General features: G+C 44.4%; 1 protein-coding gene across 1 annotated transcript in view; it reads right to left on the bottom strand.

Moving 5' to 3' along the window:
- Positions 1 to 15,080, bottom strand: part of FBXL7 (F-box and leucine rich repeat protein 7) — a 516,642-nt gene extending 501,562 nt beyond the window's left edge. Inside the window, exon 1 of the mRNA XM_049861349.1 lies at positions 14,484 to 15,080. Within this exon, the coding sequence (XP_049717306.1) occupies positions 14,484 to 14,520 (37 nt within the window). The 5' untranslated portion in view covers positions 14,521 to 15,080. The remainder of the gene's footprint in view (positions 1 to 14,483) is intronic.
- Positions 15,081 to 15,742: the final 662 nt, after the last annotated feature.

Here is a 15,742-nt window from a genome sequence, read left to right as displayed (position 1 = left end):
TGTCTGCAGCTTGGGGAATGAGCCATCAGTCCCGAAAGGGCTACCTGGGCAGTGAACTATGGAAGCCTTACATCCTCTTCAAGTCTTCAGAAAGCAGAACAAACAGTGAAGCAGGTGCAGAAGAGAGAAATGGATTAAAAAAACAGTTGGATTAAGAAAACTGATTTTCATATGGGTAAATCCCTGCTGTCTGCGCGCCCTCGGCAAAGCTACCGAGCGTCTTTGTGCCTCAACCTCTTTCTCTAAGGTGGTCTGAGGTCACTAAATTGCTATAATTTCTATTTCAGATTTCATTTGTGCTCAATGCCCAAAGTTCTTTTGTTACATACATCAAAGCTTAGAAATATTCTCAAGGAAAAAGAAAAAAAATAAAAAATGTCCAGTAGCATTCGAAGTTCACGTTCCTTAAGTGTAAAGAGAGGACCCTCAGCAGCAGTAAATTCAAATCTACACACTACACTGGACACCCGGCCACACCAAGATTAAATGAGATTTGCAGGCAGCAGCTCGGGAATGTGGATATTAGACTGAACGCAATTATTCAGTTAGTTGTATTTTTATTACCCACGCTCCCCCTTGTGAGGCAATTTCCCTTATTGGAAGTAAAGCAGCCCCAACCAAGGCATTTAAAAATGATCCTTTTCCTGTTTTTATTAGCCAGTATCAAAGAAATGACTATCTGAAGCACAACCAAGGGGAGGGAATTGGCTTTTTATTGCTGAGTTGATGTTGTTATGGCTTCAGGAATAGAGAAATACCCCCCAAGGAAATACCCTCACACTGTCTCTCAAAACGCCGCTTGCAAGGTAATCCACAGGAGGGGTCTTTCAAGAGAGATGGGAAGTAGAGACAATTATGAAATATCATTAACTAGGCAGAATAGATGCAAAATTCAATGTCAAAACTAAGCTATTCAGGAACGACATGCCATTTCCTGGAATCTACCTTCCTGGTTGTGTGCACCATATACATTATCCAAATCAGCCCAGAGAAATCTTTCCAACCAAACAACAGGGCAGCCGTTGATCTTTAAAAACAACAATCCAAAAACAACAATGAGCATCTGAACGTTTGCCGTGCATCTCAGTTCTGGCACTTCCAAACCAATGTCCACCGGGATCAGTGTCGCTCAAAGTAGAATCTCCTCAGCCGAGGAGCTGTTATTATGAGCATTCACCTGATCTGAACACCCAAGCCCAAAACCAAACCTTTGCTGTCCAGTCCGTTCTGACTCCCGGCGACCCCACGTGTTACAATGCAGAAACGCTCCGTAGGGCTTACGGAAGTGGGTCACCAGGCCTGTCTTCTGAGGCACCACGAGGTGGGTTTGAACCACCAGCCTTTAGGTTACCAGCCCGTAACAAACCACTTGTACCACCTAGGAACCTACCTGGACACACACGCAGGTGGACAAACTGCGACATACAGCACCAGGGAGGTATCGGGTCACAGAAAAATGTCTTTAATTTGATCACTTGAAATTCTTTGTTCACAAGGCACAGTCACCTCTAGCTCCAGTGCCATCTCTAAAGGCTCATATGTAAAAACACAGGGGTCTTGAGATGAGCCCACGTTGGCCGACTCGTGTTTCCTTGATTTGATCCTTTCTATAACCCTTGTTCTACAGCTATTCCTCTGACAGATACCATATTATTAAAGACACAAGTGACACTTGAGTTTTAACTGTATTTCCTTACAGAAGGATTTGTAAGGATTTATAAGTAAATCTCCACTTACAGGGTGGAAAACAGATACGAGGAACAATGGATTTTCCTTCTTTGACAGGAGATGGTTATTTAAATGTAGTCTCATCTCCACATACACATGCACACACAGTTTTCATTATTTCTCTATCGATTATTTTGCTTCCAATTTTAGTAACATGGGCAGCCAGTGGCAGACAATCTACCAGAAACAATTCCAATCCCAGCAGACACAGTCAGATAATAACTTTTTATTTATTTTGTCAAACATAAAGGAGGAAAAAAGACAAGCAGAGCCCCTTAAAAAAAAAAAAAAAGATCAATATAGGAAGTTAAAATCATTTCATAAACCCATGTACCTTTAATCCGGAGACAGAGTACCAGAGCCAAAGGAATGACTGATAAAGATCAAATTTATAAAATGTTTTCCAGATTAATGACTTACTCAAATTGTCACATAAATCCAATTTTCAAGTTGGTTGAAACAAATATTACATTAAATGATTTTAAATAAAAAGTGCACAGTAGCATTCTACCCAATACTCATCACTAAAAATAGTGAAGTCGACAATAATGTAACTCAGTAAGGCTCAAAAGGTAAGAGTTCTTGGCTTCAGCAATGCTAAATAAATACTTCTTTTAGTTTTCCTTAAATACAAGTTAGACAATGTTTGTTCCTAAAGAGATGTAATGACTTTGTTAAAAATGAAGTTCCCAGTTAAAATTTTCTAGACCAATAAAGACGATAGCTACAGATTCATCCGCATTTATTTAACAAAAACATATTGCGGAATTGCTTTGTGATCAGGGTTATATTCACAATCACTGTTGTTAGCCACTGCCAAGTCAGCTCCAACTCATGGTGACCCCAAGTGACAGAGCAGAACTTCCCCACAGGGTTTCCTAGGCTGAGTAGTGGTAAAGAGCTACAGCTGTTAATCAAAAGGTCGTCAGTTCAAATCCACCAGCCCCTCCTTGGAAACCCTATGGGGCAGTTCTACTCTGTCCTATAGGGTCGCTGTAAGTCTGAATCGACTCAATGGCAATGGTTTGGGTTTTTTTGTTTGTTTTAATCTTCACGGAAGCAGATTGCCAGGACTTTTCTTCCATGGCATCAATGGGTTGGTTTCGAACTGCCAACCTTTCAGTTAGCAAATCACCCTATATTCACGTTCAAAAAACAAAAACAAAACCTGTTGCCGTCGAGTCGATTCCGGCTCATAGTGACCCTATACAACAGAGTAGAACTGCCCCACAGAGTTTCCAAGGAGTGCCTGGTGGATTTAAACTGCTGACCTTTTGGTTAGCAGCTGTAGCTCTTAACCACTATGCCACCAGGGTTTCCATATTCATGTTAGGGTGAGTGTATGGAAGGCTGAGTAACAAATAATTATGAAGGAACAGAAAATAGAAGAAATTAAAGATTAAAAGATAGTCAATGGAAAGTAAAGCAGCTAAAGACTAAATGGCCAAGTTGACTTTCCATCACAGCAGCTTCGGGAACTCATCCTACACGCCTTGTGACCAGACTCCAACACTTCCGAAGACCCCTGCGAAATGTGGCTTATTCAACTGCAAAGAATGCAAGAAGGCAAAAGGAAAAGAGAAATCTCAGATCTCTGGTGCAATAATTCTCCATACTAACAGTTGTTTTCAAGTTTAGAGTTTTGAAACTGGAGGGAAATATAAGGTATAAATTACAAACTATTTGGGGGAGAGAGAAAAAAATGTGCATCTTTCCAACCCTGCAGCATGCGTTAGCGTGTGCTTATGTGCAGATACCGAGGCTATCCCAGGTAAAGGGATCTCCCAGCACAAAAACCATCTAAAAAGTTGAGAATGCTCTGGAGAAGCAGGAGAGTGATGTGGGCATCCCCTCTGCTTGACTTTGCGCTCTGTAAACTCTAAAAAATATGCCAATCTTTTATGCGCTAAATTTATTATAGTCACTAAATTGCCTGCCAACTTGTCAGCAGATTGCTGTCTAATGAGCAGCTAATTTGTCCTTTGGTCAGCCATGTGAAAGCAGTTTAACGTTTTCTTCAGAAGATGTGTTTCATTTTTGATCACCTAGTCTACAAACCGTCATTCTTTTTTTACGACTACTTCTCGGTCACCGCAATCCTTTGAAATGAACAAAAAAAAAAAAAAACAAAGGTTGGAAAATTTGAACTACAACTGAAACAACCAGATGGAGGTGGCCATGGGCACAGTGGAGAGGGGTGATTTCAGGTATGGCTCTGGAACCCACTAGCTGTGAGCCCTGGGTAGGGCAGGGTGTAAGCCTCTGAGCTCCCATGTCAGCAACTGTAATGTGAGATAATCAGTGCTTACCTCACTATTCGCCATGAGGACTACATGAGCGAGTGTGTGTAAAGTGCTTAGCCACCACCCATCTGTCAGTCTGTCCTACTGTGGTGGCTTGCGCATTACTGTGGTGCTGGAGGCTTTGCCACCAGTATTTCAAATACCAGCAGGGTCACCCATGGTGAACAGGCTTCAGCAGAGCTTCTAGACTAAGACAGACAAGAAACACCTGGTGATCTACTTCCAAAAATTAACCAATGAAGACCTTATGGATCACAGCAGAACAACGTCTGACTCGCTTGCTTTGGACACGTCATCAGGGAGGATCAATCGCTGGAGGAAAACATCATGTTTGGTAAGGCAGAGGTCCAGCCAGGGAGAGGGAGACCCTTGGTGAGAGACTGGCATGACAGCCGCAACAATTGGCTTGAACGTGTCAATGATCTTGAAGATGGCAAAGGACCGGGTAGCGTTTAGTTCTGTTGTAAGTAAGGTTGCGATGGTTCAGAGTCCACTCCTCAGCAGCTATCTATCTACTATCTAAAGTGCTCAGAGGAGTAAGCGGCACCTAGTAAGTGTACACCTAAAAGTGCAGCCAGAATGCTCCTTAGAAATGAGAATGGCGAGGCTCTGTCTCACGTATTTTGGTCATGTTATTAGCAGGGACCAGTCCCTGGAGAAAGACATCATGCTTGGTAAAGTAGAGGGTCAGCAAAAAGGGGAAGACCCTCAATGAGATGGATTGACACGGTGGCTGCGACAACAGGCTCAAGCTTAACAATGTTTATGAGGATGGCACAGGGCTGGGTAGTGTTTCCTTCTGTTGTACACACCGTCTCTATGAGCTGGAACCTAACCACAACAACAGTAAGTGCTCAACAATTGTTAGTACTATTAAAGTGATCAAAAATATAATAAAAACCCATGAATAATCATTTTTGCTCCATGAATTGAGTTTTTTTTTTTTTTTTTTTAAGAAAAAGGAATCAAACACAACGTTGATTTATTCTTTACATTAGAGGTCAATCAGGGCTCTAATTCCCATTCTCCCTGCACATGTTCACTTTTCCCCTCTCCTCCCCACCCTCGGTCTTATACCCGTCCCTCTTACTGTATTCTGAGCTACCTCTGGCAGTTGTAATCGGTAAGACTTGGCCTTGGTCTTGGACTTAACCCAGATGCTCCCACGATTTGACTGAAGTGCTCACTTGGGCCAAAAGGTTCAACCGCACACATAAGTAGTCTTTTCCTGACTTCTTCCCCTTGCCAAAAAGGGGTTTACTTGCAGCAAGAAGGTTCATCAGCAAGTATAAGAGAAATTCTTGACATTTTTCTCTACAAATTTTGATTCTCTGTCCACTGCTAGCTACATCTGCTCGGAAAACACAGCAACGGAATTTACCACAGAAAGGGTAGCAAACAAGAAATGTTTTAATAACATTTCTACACATTACTCAAGGCTTCTAGAGTTACAATTATGAGTTCATGCAGTGCTAACAACTGTTTTTCATTTTGTTACTGGTTTAAGAATTTAAATAGGAATTGATAGAATGAGTATAACGCACAACCTAACAGAGACTTACGGCTCCAGAGACATCAACACTTCTTCAACCATGGAATGGGGTAAATGTTGACTATGTATTTGTGGTTCATTACTGAGGAACAATTAAGAGATGGTTAATGATTATTCATATTAGAAGGTTTAAAGTTATGTATTTTGGACTCTTAACTAGCACACATTTGAAAGTATCTGGCCTCAACTTCCATTCTTTTTCATCCCCAAGTACAGCCTTGGGAAGGACCCAGGCTAGTAAAATATTTCTGCCCCTTGGCTTAACTGAGAGTTCCCGGGTGGTGCAAATGGTTAAGTGCTGGACTACTAGCCAAAAGGTTAGTGGTTCAAACTCGCCCACAGTCACCTGGGAAGACAGGCTTGGTGATCAGCTTCCAAAAATTCAGAGCCTTGAAAACCCTACAGAGCAGTTCCACTCTGCACACATGGGGTCTACATGAGTCAGAAGCAACCTAACAGGAACTAACATCAACACCAAAGTCTTCGCTTACGGAACCCAAGGGAATCACTTTCCATGAGCTAAACCATATGAAATACAAAACATAAAGATTTTTGGGAGCAACCAGGGAGAGTTTTTAAACAAAATATGAGAACCTCCCAAGGGCCTAAGCTACTCCTCCTCCCAGTAATCTATCTTTTAGAAAAATGTGTATCTTCTAGACACTTCGGGAACTGCAGGTGCTGTCCAGGACTGTCAGAATTTAGGGAGTAGTTCTATTCTTATTCACACTTCCCACACATCACTTACATTTACACTCAGCTTATTGGAGCAGGAGGGACTTCCTCTGAATCAGCATCACCACCTTGTTAGGAAATCGTTGCCATCGGTGCCCAGCTCCATGATTAGACTGTGAACCTCCTTACGGCCGAAGTTTAATCTATCTATTTAGAGATTAATGCAATGAGTAGACAGGAGAAGACTGAATTTCCGTAGCCACTACAGAAAAATGTTTTAAAAGCCACATCTGGAGGAAGTCCAGCTGATACTGACTTTATCACCACGTGCAAGAAGTGCTGCTTGGTCCACTCACAGTTGACACTGTGCTATCTAAAGCCATGGCAGAGATTCTTGGAGAAGATGCTGTCTTTATGTGAGCTGGTAATTTGTAGCTTCTGATCAAATGCCACTAACCAAAGATACCAATTAAAAGTCATACATACAAACTTGAAACATTTCATTAAGACATTCAACATAAACAAAACTAAAGATCTTGCTTCAAGTTTTGCAGATCTACATGTTATAGGGTAATAATAAAAGTAATAGTAACAACTACATGTATACCAGAAAAAACCCATTGCCATCAGGTCGATTTCGACTCATAGCAACCCTGTAGGACAGAGTAGAACTGCCCCATAGGGTTTCCAAGGCTGTAACCCTTAGGGAAGCAGACTGCCACATCTTTCTCCTACATCTTTCTTCCAACCACTGACCTTTCAGTTATCAGCCAAGTGCTTAACCACTGTCCCACCAGGTCTCCCTAACACAGGTATAAAAAAACAAAACAAAACCCTTTGCCATTGAGTCAATTCTGACTTACAGTGACAGAGAGCAGAACTGCCCCATAGGGTTTCCAAGGAGCAACCAGTGGATTCAAACTGTCGACCTTTTCATTAGCAGCCCTAGCTCTTAACCACTGCACCACCAGGGAAATATCAATTAGTGCACTGAATATAAGGACATATATCAAACCCAATTTTGGGGGGCGTGGGGTAATGTCCTATAGAAGGCAGAGAAATGAAATCAGAAGTACCACCAATTAATATCTAAATATATTTAGAAAGGCATACACACATACAAACAACACACACACAGGTTTAACCCAGAGAAGAGAGAGGGATATACCTTAACAACTAAAATGATAGAGATACATGGTTGTTGTAGTTATCATGTGCCTTCAAGTTACCCTGTAGGACAGAGAAGAATTGACCCATGGGTTTCCTAGGCTGTAACCTTTACAGGAAGGGTTGGCAGTTCGAATCTATCACCTGCTACCTGGAAACCCAATGGAGCAGTTCTACTCTGTCCTACAGAGTCTTTATGAGTTGGAATCAACTCGATGGCAATGGGTTTGGTTTGGTTTTAATCTTTACGGTAGCAAATTGCCAGGTCTTTTCTCCCATGAAGTTGCTGATGAGTTCAAACCACCGACCTTTCAGTTAGCAGCAGAGCACTTAACCATTGTGCCACCAGGGCTCCTTAGGGATTTATTAAGGGCAGGGGGTAATAATATGAGTTAAAATCAAATAATAATCCTTGATCGAACATAATCTCACTTCATGAAATGTTTGCTAGGGACCTTGATTTGGGGTCATGTAGTTGAAAGCCTTCCTCAATGCAGAAATCTCTAGGACAACATCCTTTCCTGAGGCCACCCATTGCCTTCCCCTGTTGTAGGCCTCTCTACTTCTTTAGGAGCTCCATCTCACATTTGTACAGCTCGAATAATTAGGAAAAAGAAGAACCGATGGGTCCCAACTATGGTGATGGCGAAGAATACTTAATACACCGTGGGCTGACAAAAGAACAAACAAATCAGTCTTCAAAGAAGTACAACCAAAATGTTCTTTAGTAGCAAGGATACAACCAAAATGTTCTTTAGTAGCAAGGATAACGAGGCTTCAGTTCACTTACTTTGGACACATCATCAGAAAAGATCAATTGCTAGAAAAAGACATCATGTTTGGTAAAGTACAGGGCCAAGGAAAACCCTCAATGAGATGGACTGACACAGAGCTGCAACAATGGACTCAACAATCGTGAAGGTGGCACAGGATCAGGCAGCACTTCATTCTGTTACCCAGAAGGTCGTCATGAGCCAGAGCTGACCCAACAATAACTAATAACTACAAGAATCATTAGACAGGTCTTCCTCAGACTGAGCCAAATCTGCCTTCTTAGTTACATACGTTGGTCTTTGTTCAGCACTCTGAAATTTAGTTTTCATCATGACGATCTTCACATATTACTGTTTAAGGTATTAAGTTCCTCAACTTCACTCATTTCTTTCTTCATTCATTCAGAAAACATATTCACTCTAAATTGTATTAAACATACAATCATATTTAATACAATCCTAAGGCCAACAAAAAGTGTACGATATCTAGATGGGGCCACCAGTTAAACAGTCAGTAAAAGCTGTCCAAGTAGCAGATTTGAGCCAAAGACAAAGGTGAATATTAATTACTCAAAAGCCGCCCAAAATTCATTGTTTCAAAAGGGCGGAAAAAGTTGAGACAAGGTTTACGTGAGTTGATTCCCAAAAGGAATGAAAATTTACCTCTTGTCTCTCTTTTGCTTAAAACATGAAAAAAGATTCCCTAGATATCTGAAAATATCTTCAGGTGGTCAGACCAAGATGGTATCGCTCGCTGCACTAATGCTTTTCTTTGAACTGAACTGTGGTTCGGAGTGGAATTATTTACTGGAGGCAATTCTATCTCAGAATTACAGTGACATGGGAGATCACTTCAGGCCAATATTCAGGGATCCATGAAGTCAGGCGATCTCCGGTAGCCACAGCAGTAACGGGACACAGGGCGTTGCCTTTGAAGAGCAAGTCCTGGGCCTCCCCCACCCCCAAAAGCAGTTTCACAAATTATCTAGTAGAACATAGTTGGATGAAACACATTAGCAAGGAATCTCAGCAAACATGTATATATATCCGCCCAGTGGCTGGAATAACTCTGTTCCGAGGTAGCTGACTATTTCTAGAAGACTGAGGATGTTCTACTTTGCATAAAATGATGATTTATGCCCTCAAGCACGAAGAGTAAAACCCAAGGGTTGAAAGTAACAGCCAGTGTGCTGCCTGGAACCTCTCACTTCCTTTAGGCCTTGGTCCAAAGGCCAACTTTTCAATAAGGACCAAGGTGGCTACTCTAACTAAAATTGCAACACCCTTCTCCCACACTCCCAACTCCTCTTCCTCTAGGAGTTTCTTTTCTCAGAGACTTGAAACCAACTGCTGTTGAATCAGTTACAACATATGGCAACCCCATGTGTGTCAGATAAAACCGAGCTCTGTAGGGTGCTTTATGGCTGATTTTTCAGAAGGAGATCGCCAGGCCTTTCCTTTGAGGTGGACTCCTAACTTTTCAGTTAGCAGCCAAGCACATTAACCATTTGCAACGCTCAGATCCCACTAACGTAAGGCATGGTTTGCTGATATATTGCGTATGTGGTGTATATGTGTGTTCATTGCCCTCTTTCTTCTCCCTCCCAACACAAAAGGGTATAAGCTTGCCAAGGACAGGGATCTTTATGTGCTGATTGATGTATCCCAAGACTCTAGGACAGTTCCTGACACAAAGTATGAAATAGGAAATCACCACATACTTCCTTGTTGAAGGAATGAATGAATGACTCTGAGCTTAGATGGCCTTGGGTCCTGACTACCCACTCTTCCTGGAGTAGCTGTAAGACGTTGGAAAAATGATCCTCCTTTCTGCTCCTGTGTTCCCTCGTTAGAAAAACGAGGCAAGTGTGTGTGCCTGCCCCCACGGGATGGTTGGGAAGACTGAGTAGATGTCAAGTGTTTCGAAGCATGCCTGGACATGGTAAGCTTTCAATAAACGTTCTCTGCCACCCTTATTATTATTACAAGATATATTTCCCAAGGCGATGATGGATTTGTGATGATTTACACTCTCGGGTAACTGGCTCTCCTCATATCTGACATCACAGATCTGAGATGTGAAAAGAGGCCCCTGGCTGCTGGTAGCACAGCAGGTCTAACTCAGGCTCCAAGTCCATGGCCTCAGCAGCTCCAATTAAACAAAGTACTGGACTTCGCAAAAGAGCTGATAAGTGCTACAGCCTCTGACCTGCTGAAGTAGGATAAACATAACAATGAAACCACTGAGTAAGTGAGTGATGGTGAGGCTCAGGACCCTTAAAAGGCAGAGAAAGCCGCTTCTCTCTTCTGACTAGAGCAGAGATTTGTTTATTTGGCTTAACTGGAGTCCAAGCTAATGGTTCTAATGGCTTTGAATGGCCCCAACTCGTTCTGCAGACTTCTACACACACTGTAACTTACACTTGGTAAAAAAAAAAAAAAAAGTATAAAGAGAAAAAACAGCCCTCCATAAAAGAGTTTATCAGAACATACTAATCATTGAGACATTCATTTATGTTTCTAGAAAGCTAAAGACCAAGAGTGGTATGGTGACTTTTTCCTGCAGCAAAACCCAAGCCTGTCTAAGGGCAGTAGGCTGCAAATTACACCACTAATCTGGATATCACTAACGATTAAGAAAACAGTCATTGTCCATATACTCAAAAAAAAAAGTCATTGTCGCATCAACACCAACACTGTCTCATAGTGACCCTGTGAATCTAGGGGGGAGGTAGGGATTTAGGACCGACTGAGTTAGGAGGGGAGTTGGGAATGAGTGAAGAAAATAGAAGTGAGACATAGAGAAGGGAGACAAAAAAGAGGACAGTGATTTACTGATTTCATGGCAATAATAGCCTTAACTTCCCTATTTATTATATCAAGTCCTCCCAAGGCTAATACCCCCAAGTGGCCCCATAAAGCATTATTAAGCAAAAGGAAACAAATGACTGCATGCTGGAGTCAATAAGGGATGACTTTCCTCAATTCAGAGAGGAAAGACTCTGAGAGGTCGAGAGATTTAAGCAAGATTACAGTAGCCAAGTCAAAGCTGGAATCAAATTTCCAGACTACCAGTTCCATGCTGTGCCCTTCTACATCAGCACTTCCTAAACTTGAACATGCAGGTGCAATCACCTGGAGGGGATTCCCAGGAGGAAGCCAGGATTCTGCATTTCTAATAAGCTCCCACGTGATGCTGATGCCCCTGGTCCTTGGACCACACTGAGCTGGAAGCTACTAACCCATTGTACCTGCTAAGTCTCATGAATCTTTTTTTTTTTTTTTAATCAATGACAAAGGTATTCTCTAGGAGCAGAAGAAACTGAGGTTACCAATAAAATGCTGAAGCAAGTTTTAAAAGTTCAAATAACTCAACAATATTTGTAATATTTGAAGTGGCATTTAGATGGTATCCATTGCCACTAAAAAAAAAAAAACCTCGTTGCCATTGAGTCGATTCCAACTCATAGCGATCCTATAGGACAGAGTAGAACTGCCCCACAGGGTTTCCAAGGAGCACCTGGTGGATTCAAACTGCCGACCTTTTGGTTAGCAGCTGTAGCTCTTAACCACTACACCACCAGGGTTTCCAAGCCGAATACACTTAAATGGCAGATTTTTTAACTACATACAAACACCAATGTTTTATAATTGAGTGATCTCACTGCCTTCTATTGATACAAAATAATTTCCCTATGTTTGAAATATACAAAAAAAAAAAAATCAAACCAGCTACCATGGACTTGATTCCTACTCATAGTGACTCCACCTGTGCAGAGTGGAACTGCTCCATACGGTTTTCAAGGCTGTGATCTTCTGGAAACAGATCTCCAGGACTTTCTTCCGAGGTGCCTCTAGGTGGGCTCAAATTGCCAACCTTTCAGTTAGCAGCTGAGCACTTAATCTTTTGCACCACCCAGAACACCGTACCCAAATTGCACTAAATCTACGAAAATGTCTTAATTCTCAGCCTCCTTGGATCACAGAGTTAGGATGTCTAAGGGTTGCTTTCACTTGTTTCGAATTTTGACATTTTAGTTGAGAAAGATGACAACGACACCAAATTCCAAAAGGCTTGTTTGCATAGATTTTACAACCCAGTGAGACAGTCTAACAAAGTTAGCCATACCCAGTTACATACACTGTAATCCTAAACCAAACCGAAACCAAAACCCATTTGTCTTCTAGTTGACTCCAACTCATAGCGACCCCATAGGGCAGAGTAAAACTGCCCCATAGATTTTCCAAGAAGCAGCTGGCGGATTCAAACTCCCGATCTTTTGGTTAGCAGCTGAACTCTTAACCACCAGGGCTCCACCATAACCCTCCTAGTGTAAATGTGAGGAGGAAAGGAAAAAAGATCATGTTATTTATATTTCTCTATTTATTCCTCACCTATCATAGAGGGAACTGGATGCCCTGGGAGTAGATGAAAACTAAACACAGTGTATGCCTGCAGGCAGAACTCACAGCTAACTCCCCAAGTTTCCCATTGGTCTCCTTGAATCAGCTGAGCACAAGAGGTTTTTCCTATAAAAAGTCCACAGTATATCTAAATCTGATCCTTAGTAAAATTTCACTCGAGCTGAAGTGAAAATGCAGAGGTAGCAGTTATGGATAACAGCTGGAGAACATTAGTTCCCTGTCTCTCCTTCTTCTCCCAGGGGTTGAAAATTCTGCTGTTCAGACAGGAAGTCGTCATATACCACACACTGTACAATGTGAGAATGCTGGGATATGAGAGCAAGTTGCCGAGGATTAGAAGGAGCGTGGAGGGGTTTTGCTCAAGAACGCACAGAGGTGACTCTCGGACAGTCCTTTATGCTGACAGCCTACTGGACACACACTTAAAATTGACAAGCACACACTTCAGTCACTGAAAGCTTTTAACCACCCAGTGTATGAAGGTTTAACCCCTCCCTTTTCTAAACATTTTCTAAACGTAAACTTTAAAAAGTTTTTGGGGAGTGGCCAAGAGTCTCCAAAAATCTTTTCTGGCATACTTTCACGTTTGCTATCTGAAAAGACAACTGTTAATTTTTTTTTAATTTGTAATTTAAAAAAAGGACTTATATAACTGTCCCAGGGTAAAGAAATTGACCCTTTCCAAGTAGCCAGCTTGTGGAACTTATAAAAGCGATATATACATGGAACTCATAACACAATGATCCCAGAGTGATTTCAACAAAGGTTCTTATGGGTCTGGTTTTTCTGAGTCCGTCTCAGCTGTAATTTCACATTGTTGCCGAGAACGAACGCAGACACAAACACAAGGGGAGACGCCCACATTCAGTGGCCACAGCTCAAAGCTTCGAACGCGGAGATAGGAGCTTCCCTAACACCACATACCAAACAGCTATTCTGCATTCCTACCAGCTCGCAAGCGCGGGCGGCCCCCGTTTGCAATCGCCTGTCTTTTAGGGGCGGGCTGTAAAACTGACCCTACTTCTTCCATTTCCCCGCAGTCAAGTTCCCCAGAGACAAACCCTCCTGACTTCTGAACTGCGGAAAATGCCTTTGCCAGACGTACATCAGGGGCATGCGGTTAATCAACTGGGTTAGAACACTGCGGTTTTATGCAAAGAGGGGGAGGAGGAGCGAGGGGGAAGCCAGCCCACCCATCCATCATCCTTTCTGGAGGAGGTGGAGTTTAAAGTTTCCCCCAGCTTCCAAGCTCCCACTTGACAGGCAATATTTCTGTGTAATTTCCAGCCCCACGGAACAGATGGTCCTTTGCCCGTCTTGAGCCCTGAGAGAGTCCAGACAAAGCTTCCTGCCACCCCTCGCCTCGCGGGGCGGATAGGTGGCCAACTTCACGAAGCTGTCAGACTAAGGGCAGTCAGCAGAAAATGGAAACTTAACTTCTTCCTCCAGAAGTTGTTTCCCGGCTACAAGAGTCCAGTGGACTGGAGCACAAAGGCCTGGGAAAGTTTTCACTGCGTTAGTTTTCAAAAGCGTCTTCCACCATCTGCCAAACCAGCATCCTAAACTCAGATGCGGAGGGAAGGCAAGTTGAGGCGCAGGGGTGTGTTCAGAAACACGGCCGAGATACAACCTGAGCAGTCCCAAAGACAACCTAGGAAGTTGCCTCAAGAGCCCTTCACTGTGGGAAAGCGTCCTCAGGGGTCCTAATCAACCAGTGCCAATGGGGAAGGTGACGGCACGCACAGAGTGCCACATGGGGTGCGCCAGGGCGGTGTGCGAGAACCTTCCTCTCCAGACCCGATTGCGCGGGAGGGGGGAGGGGGACGCGATCCGGGAGACGAGGGCTGGCGGCCCACTCACCCTCACTGCCGTACTGCTTGCCATTGTTCGCGCCCATCCTGTCGCCGTCATGCCCGCCGTCTCCCGGGACACTCCATCGCTGGGGATCACGGCCCGCGCGCTCCGCACAGGAAAGCCCGCCCGACGGGACCGTTAGCGGCACATACCCCACGCTCCGGGCCGAGCTCTGGCCGGCTGGCCCTGCACTCCAGGGAGGAGGCACTCAGTCTCCTCCTGGCACTCTGATTCTTTCAGGCGGGCCAGGGACAGCGGCTCCCCTTAGAATCTGCGCTCGGGGTCGGCGGGCGCAGCGCCGCGGAGAGCCCGCGCCTCAGGGCCGCCCAGAGGCTGGCCGCGCCGCCGCCGCCGGGTCCCCATCCGCCCGCCCGGTCCCCCGGCGGTGGGCGCAGTGCCGCGCGGGCGCCCGGCTGCCCGGATCGGTGGCCTTCTCTGTGCGCCCCTGCGCGCCCGCACCTTCTCCGAGGAGGGCGCGGCGGCCACTTGTTGCGGGTGCCCCGAACGAGCGGAGACGCGCGGCCCGGCGCCGCGAGCCTGCGGGCCGGACTTTTGTTAGCGCCAGGCGCCTCCTCTCGCCGCCCAGCGTCAATCACAGCTGGAGCCCCAGGGAGGAAGGCCGGCCCGGAGATGCGCGGCCTTTTAAAGGGGCAGCGCGCCTTTTCGGGGTGCCTCTTCGCGCCCCAATCTCTGCGCCGGGACTGCCGGCCACCGGCGACGCGCTCACCAAGAAGGACCGTGCCGTTGGCTCTGTTTTACTATTGTTCTTGCACAGGCTGAACCGCCGATTTGTAAGATGAGCTTCCAGAGTTTGCCTGCAAATGCGGCATATTTCAGGTGTGCGGGCACTTAAAACCAATATGCGTCCGAGTCTGCTTCTGTTTGACACATTCCAGGTATAGATATGCTTGCAGGCATTCTCCTGTGACTGCCCAGACTTAGGGAATGAGGCGGGGCATGGAGGACAGAGAGAGGGGAAACTTAGCAGGGAGTCAGAGAGCCCAAGACATTCCCCGCCCCGGTAAAGGAGGTTTCCTGGCTCAGAACTTTCAACAACTTCGGAGCCAGGAAGTGCATTTTCCCCTCCTTTCTGAATTTTTTTTCCCCCTTGTGTTGGTGTTACCTTTGTTTCATACCTTAAGACCTATTTGGGAGATTTATATGGCACTTCTCGAGACTCAAAATGGCCCTTTGGTGTTCTCTCCATTAAATGGGAAAAGGCAATTCTTAATGTTTCATCCCCTTGGCATGTAAATGTCTAGATT

The sequence above is a fragment of the Elephas maximus genome, chromosome 2 (assembly GCF_024166365.1).
Source record: "Elephas maximus indicus isolate mEleMax1 chromosome 2, mEleMax1 primary haplotype, whole genome shotgun sequence".
Taxonomy (NCBI): Eukaryota; Metazoa; Chordata; class Mammalia; order Proboscidea; family Elephantidae; genus Elephas; species Elephas maximus.
This window is presented reverse-complemented; position numbering and strand designations above follow the sequence as displayed.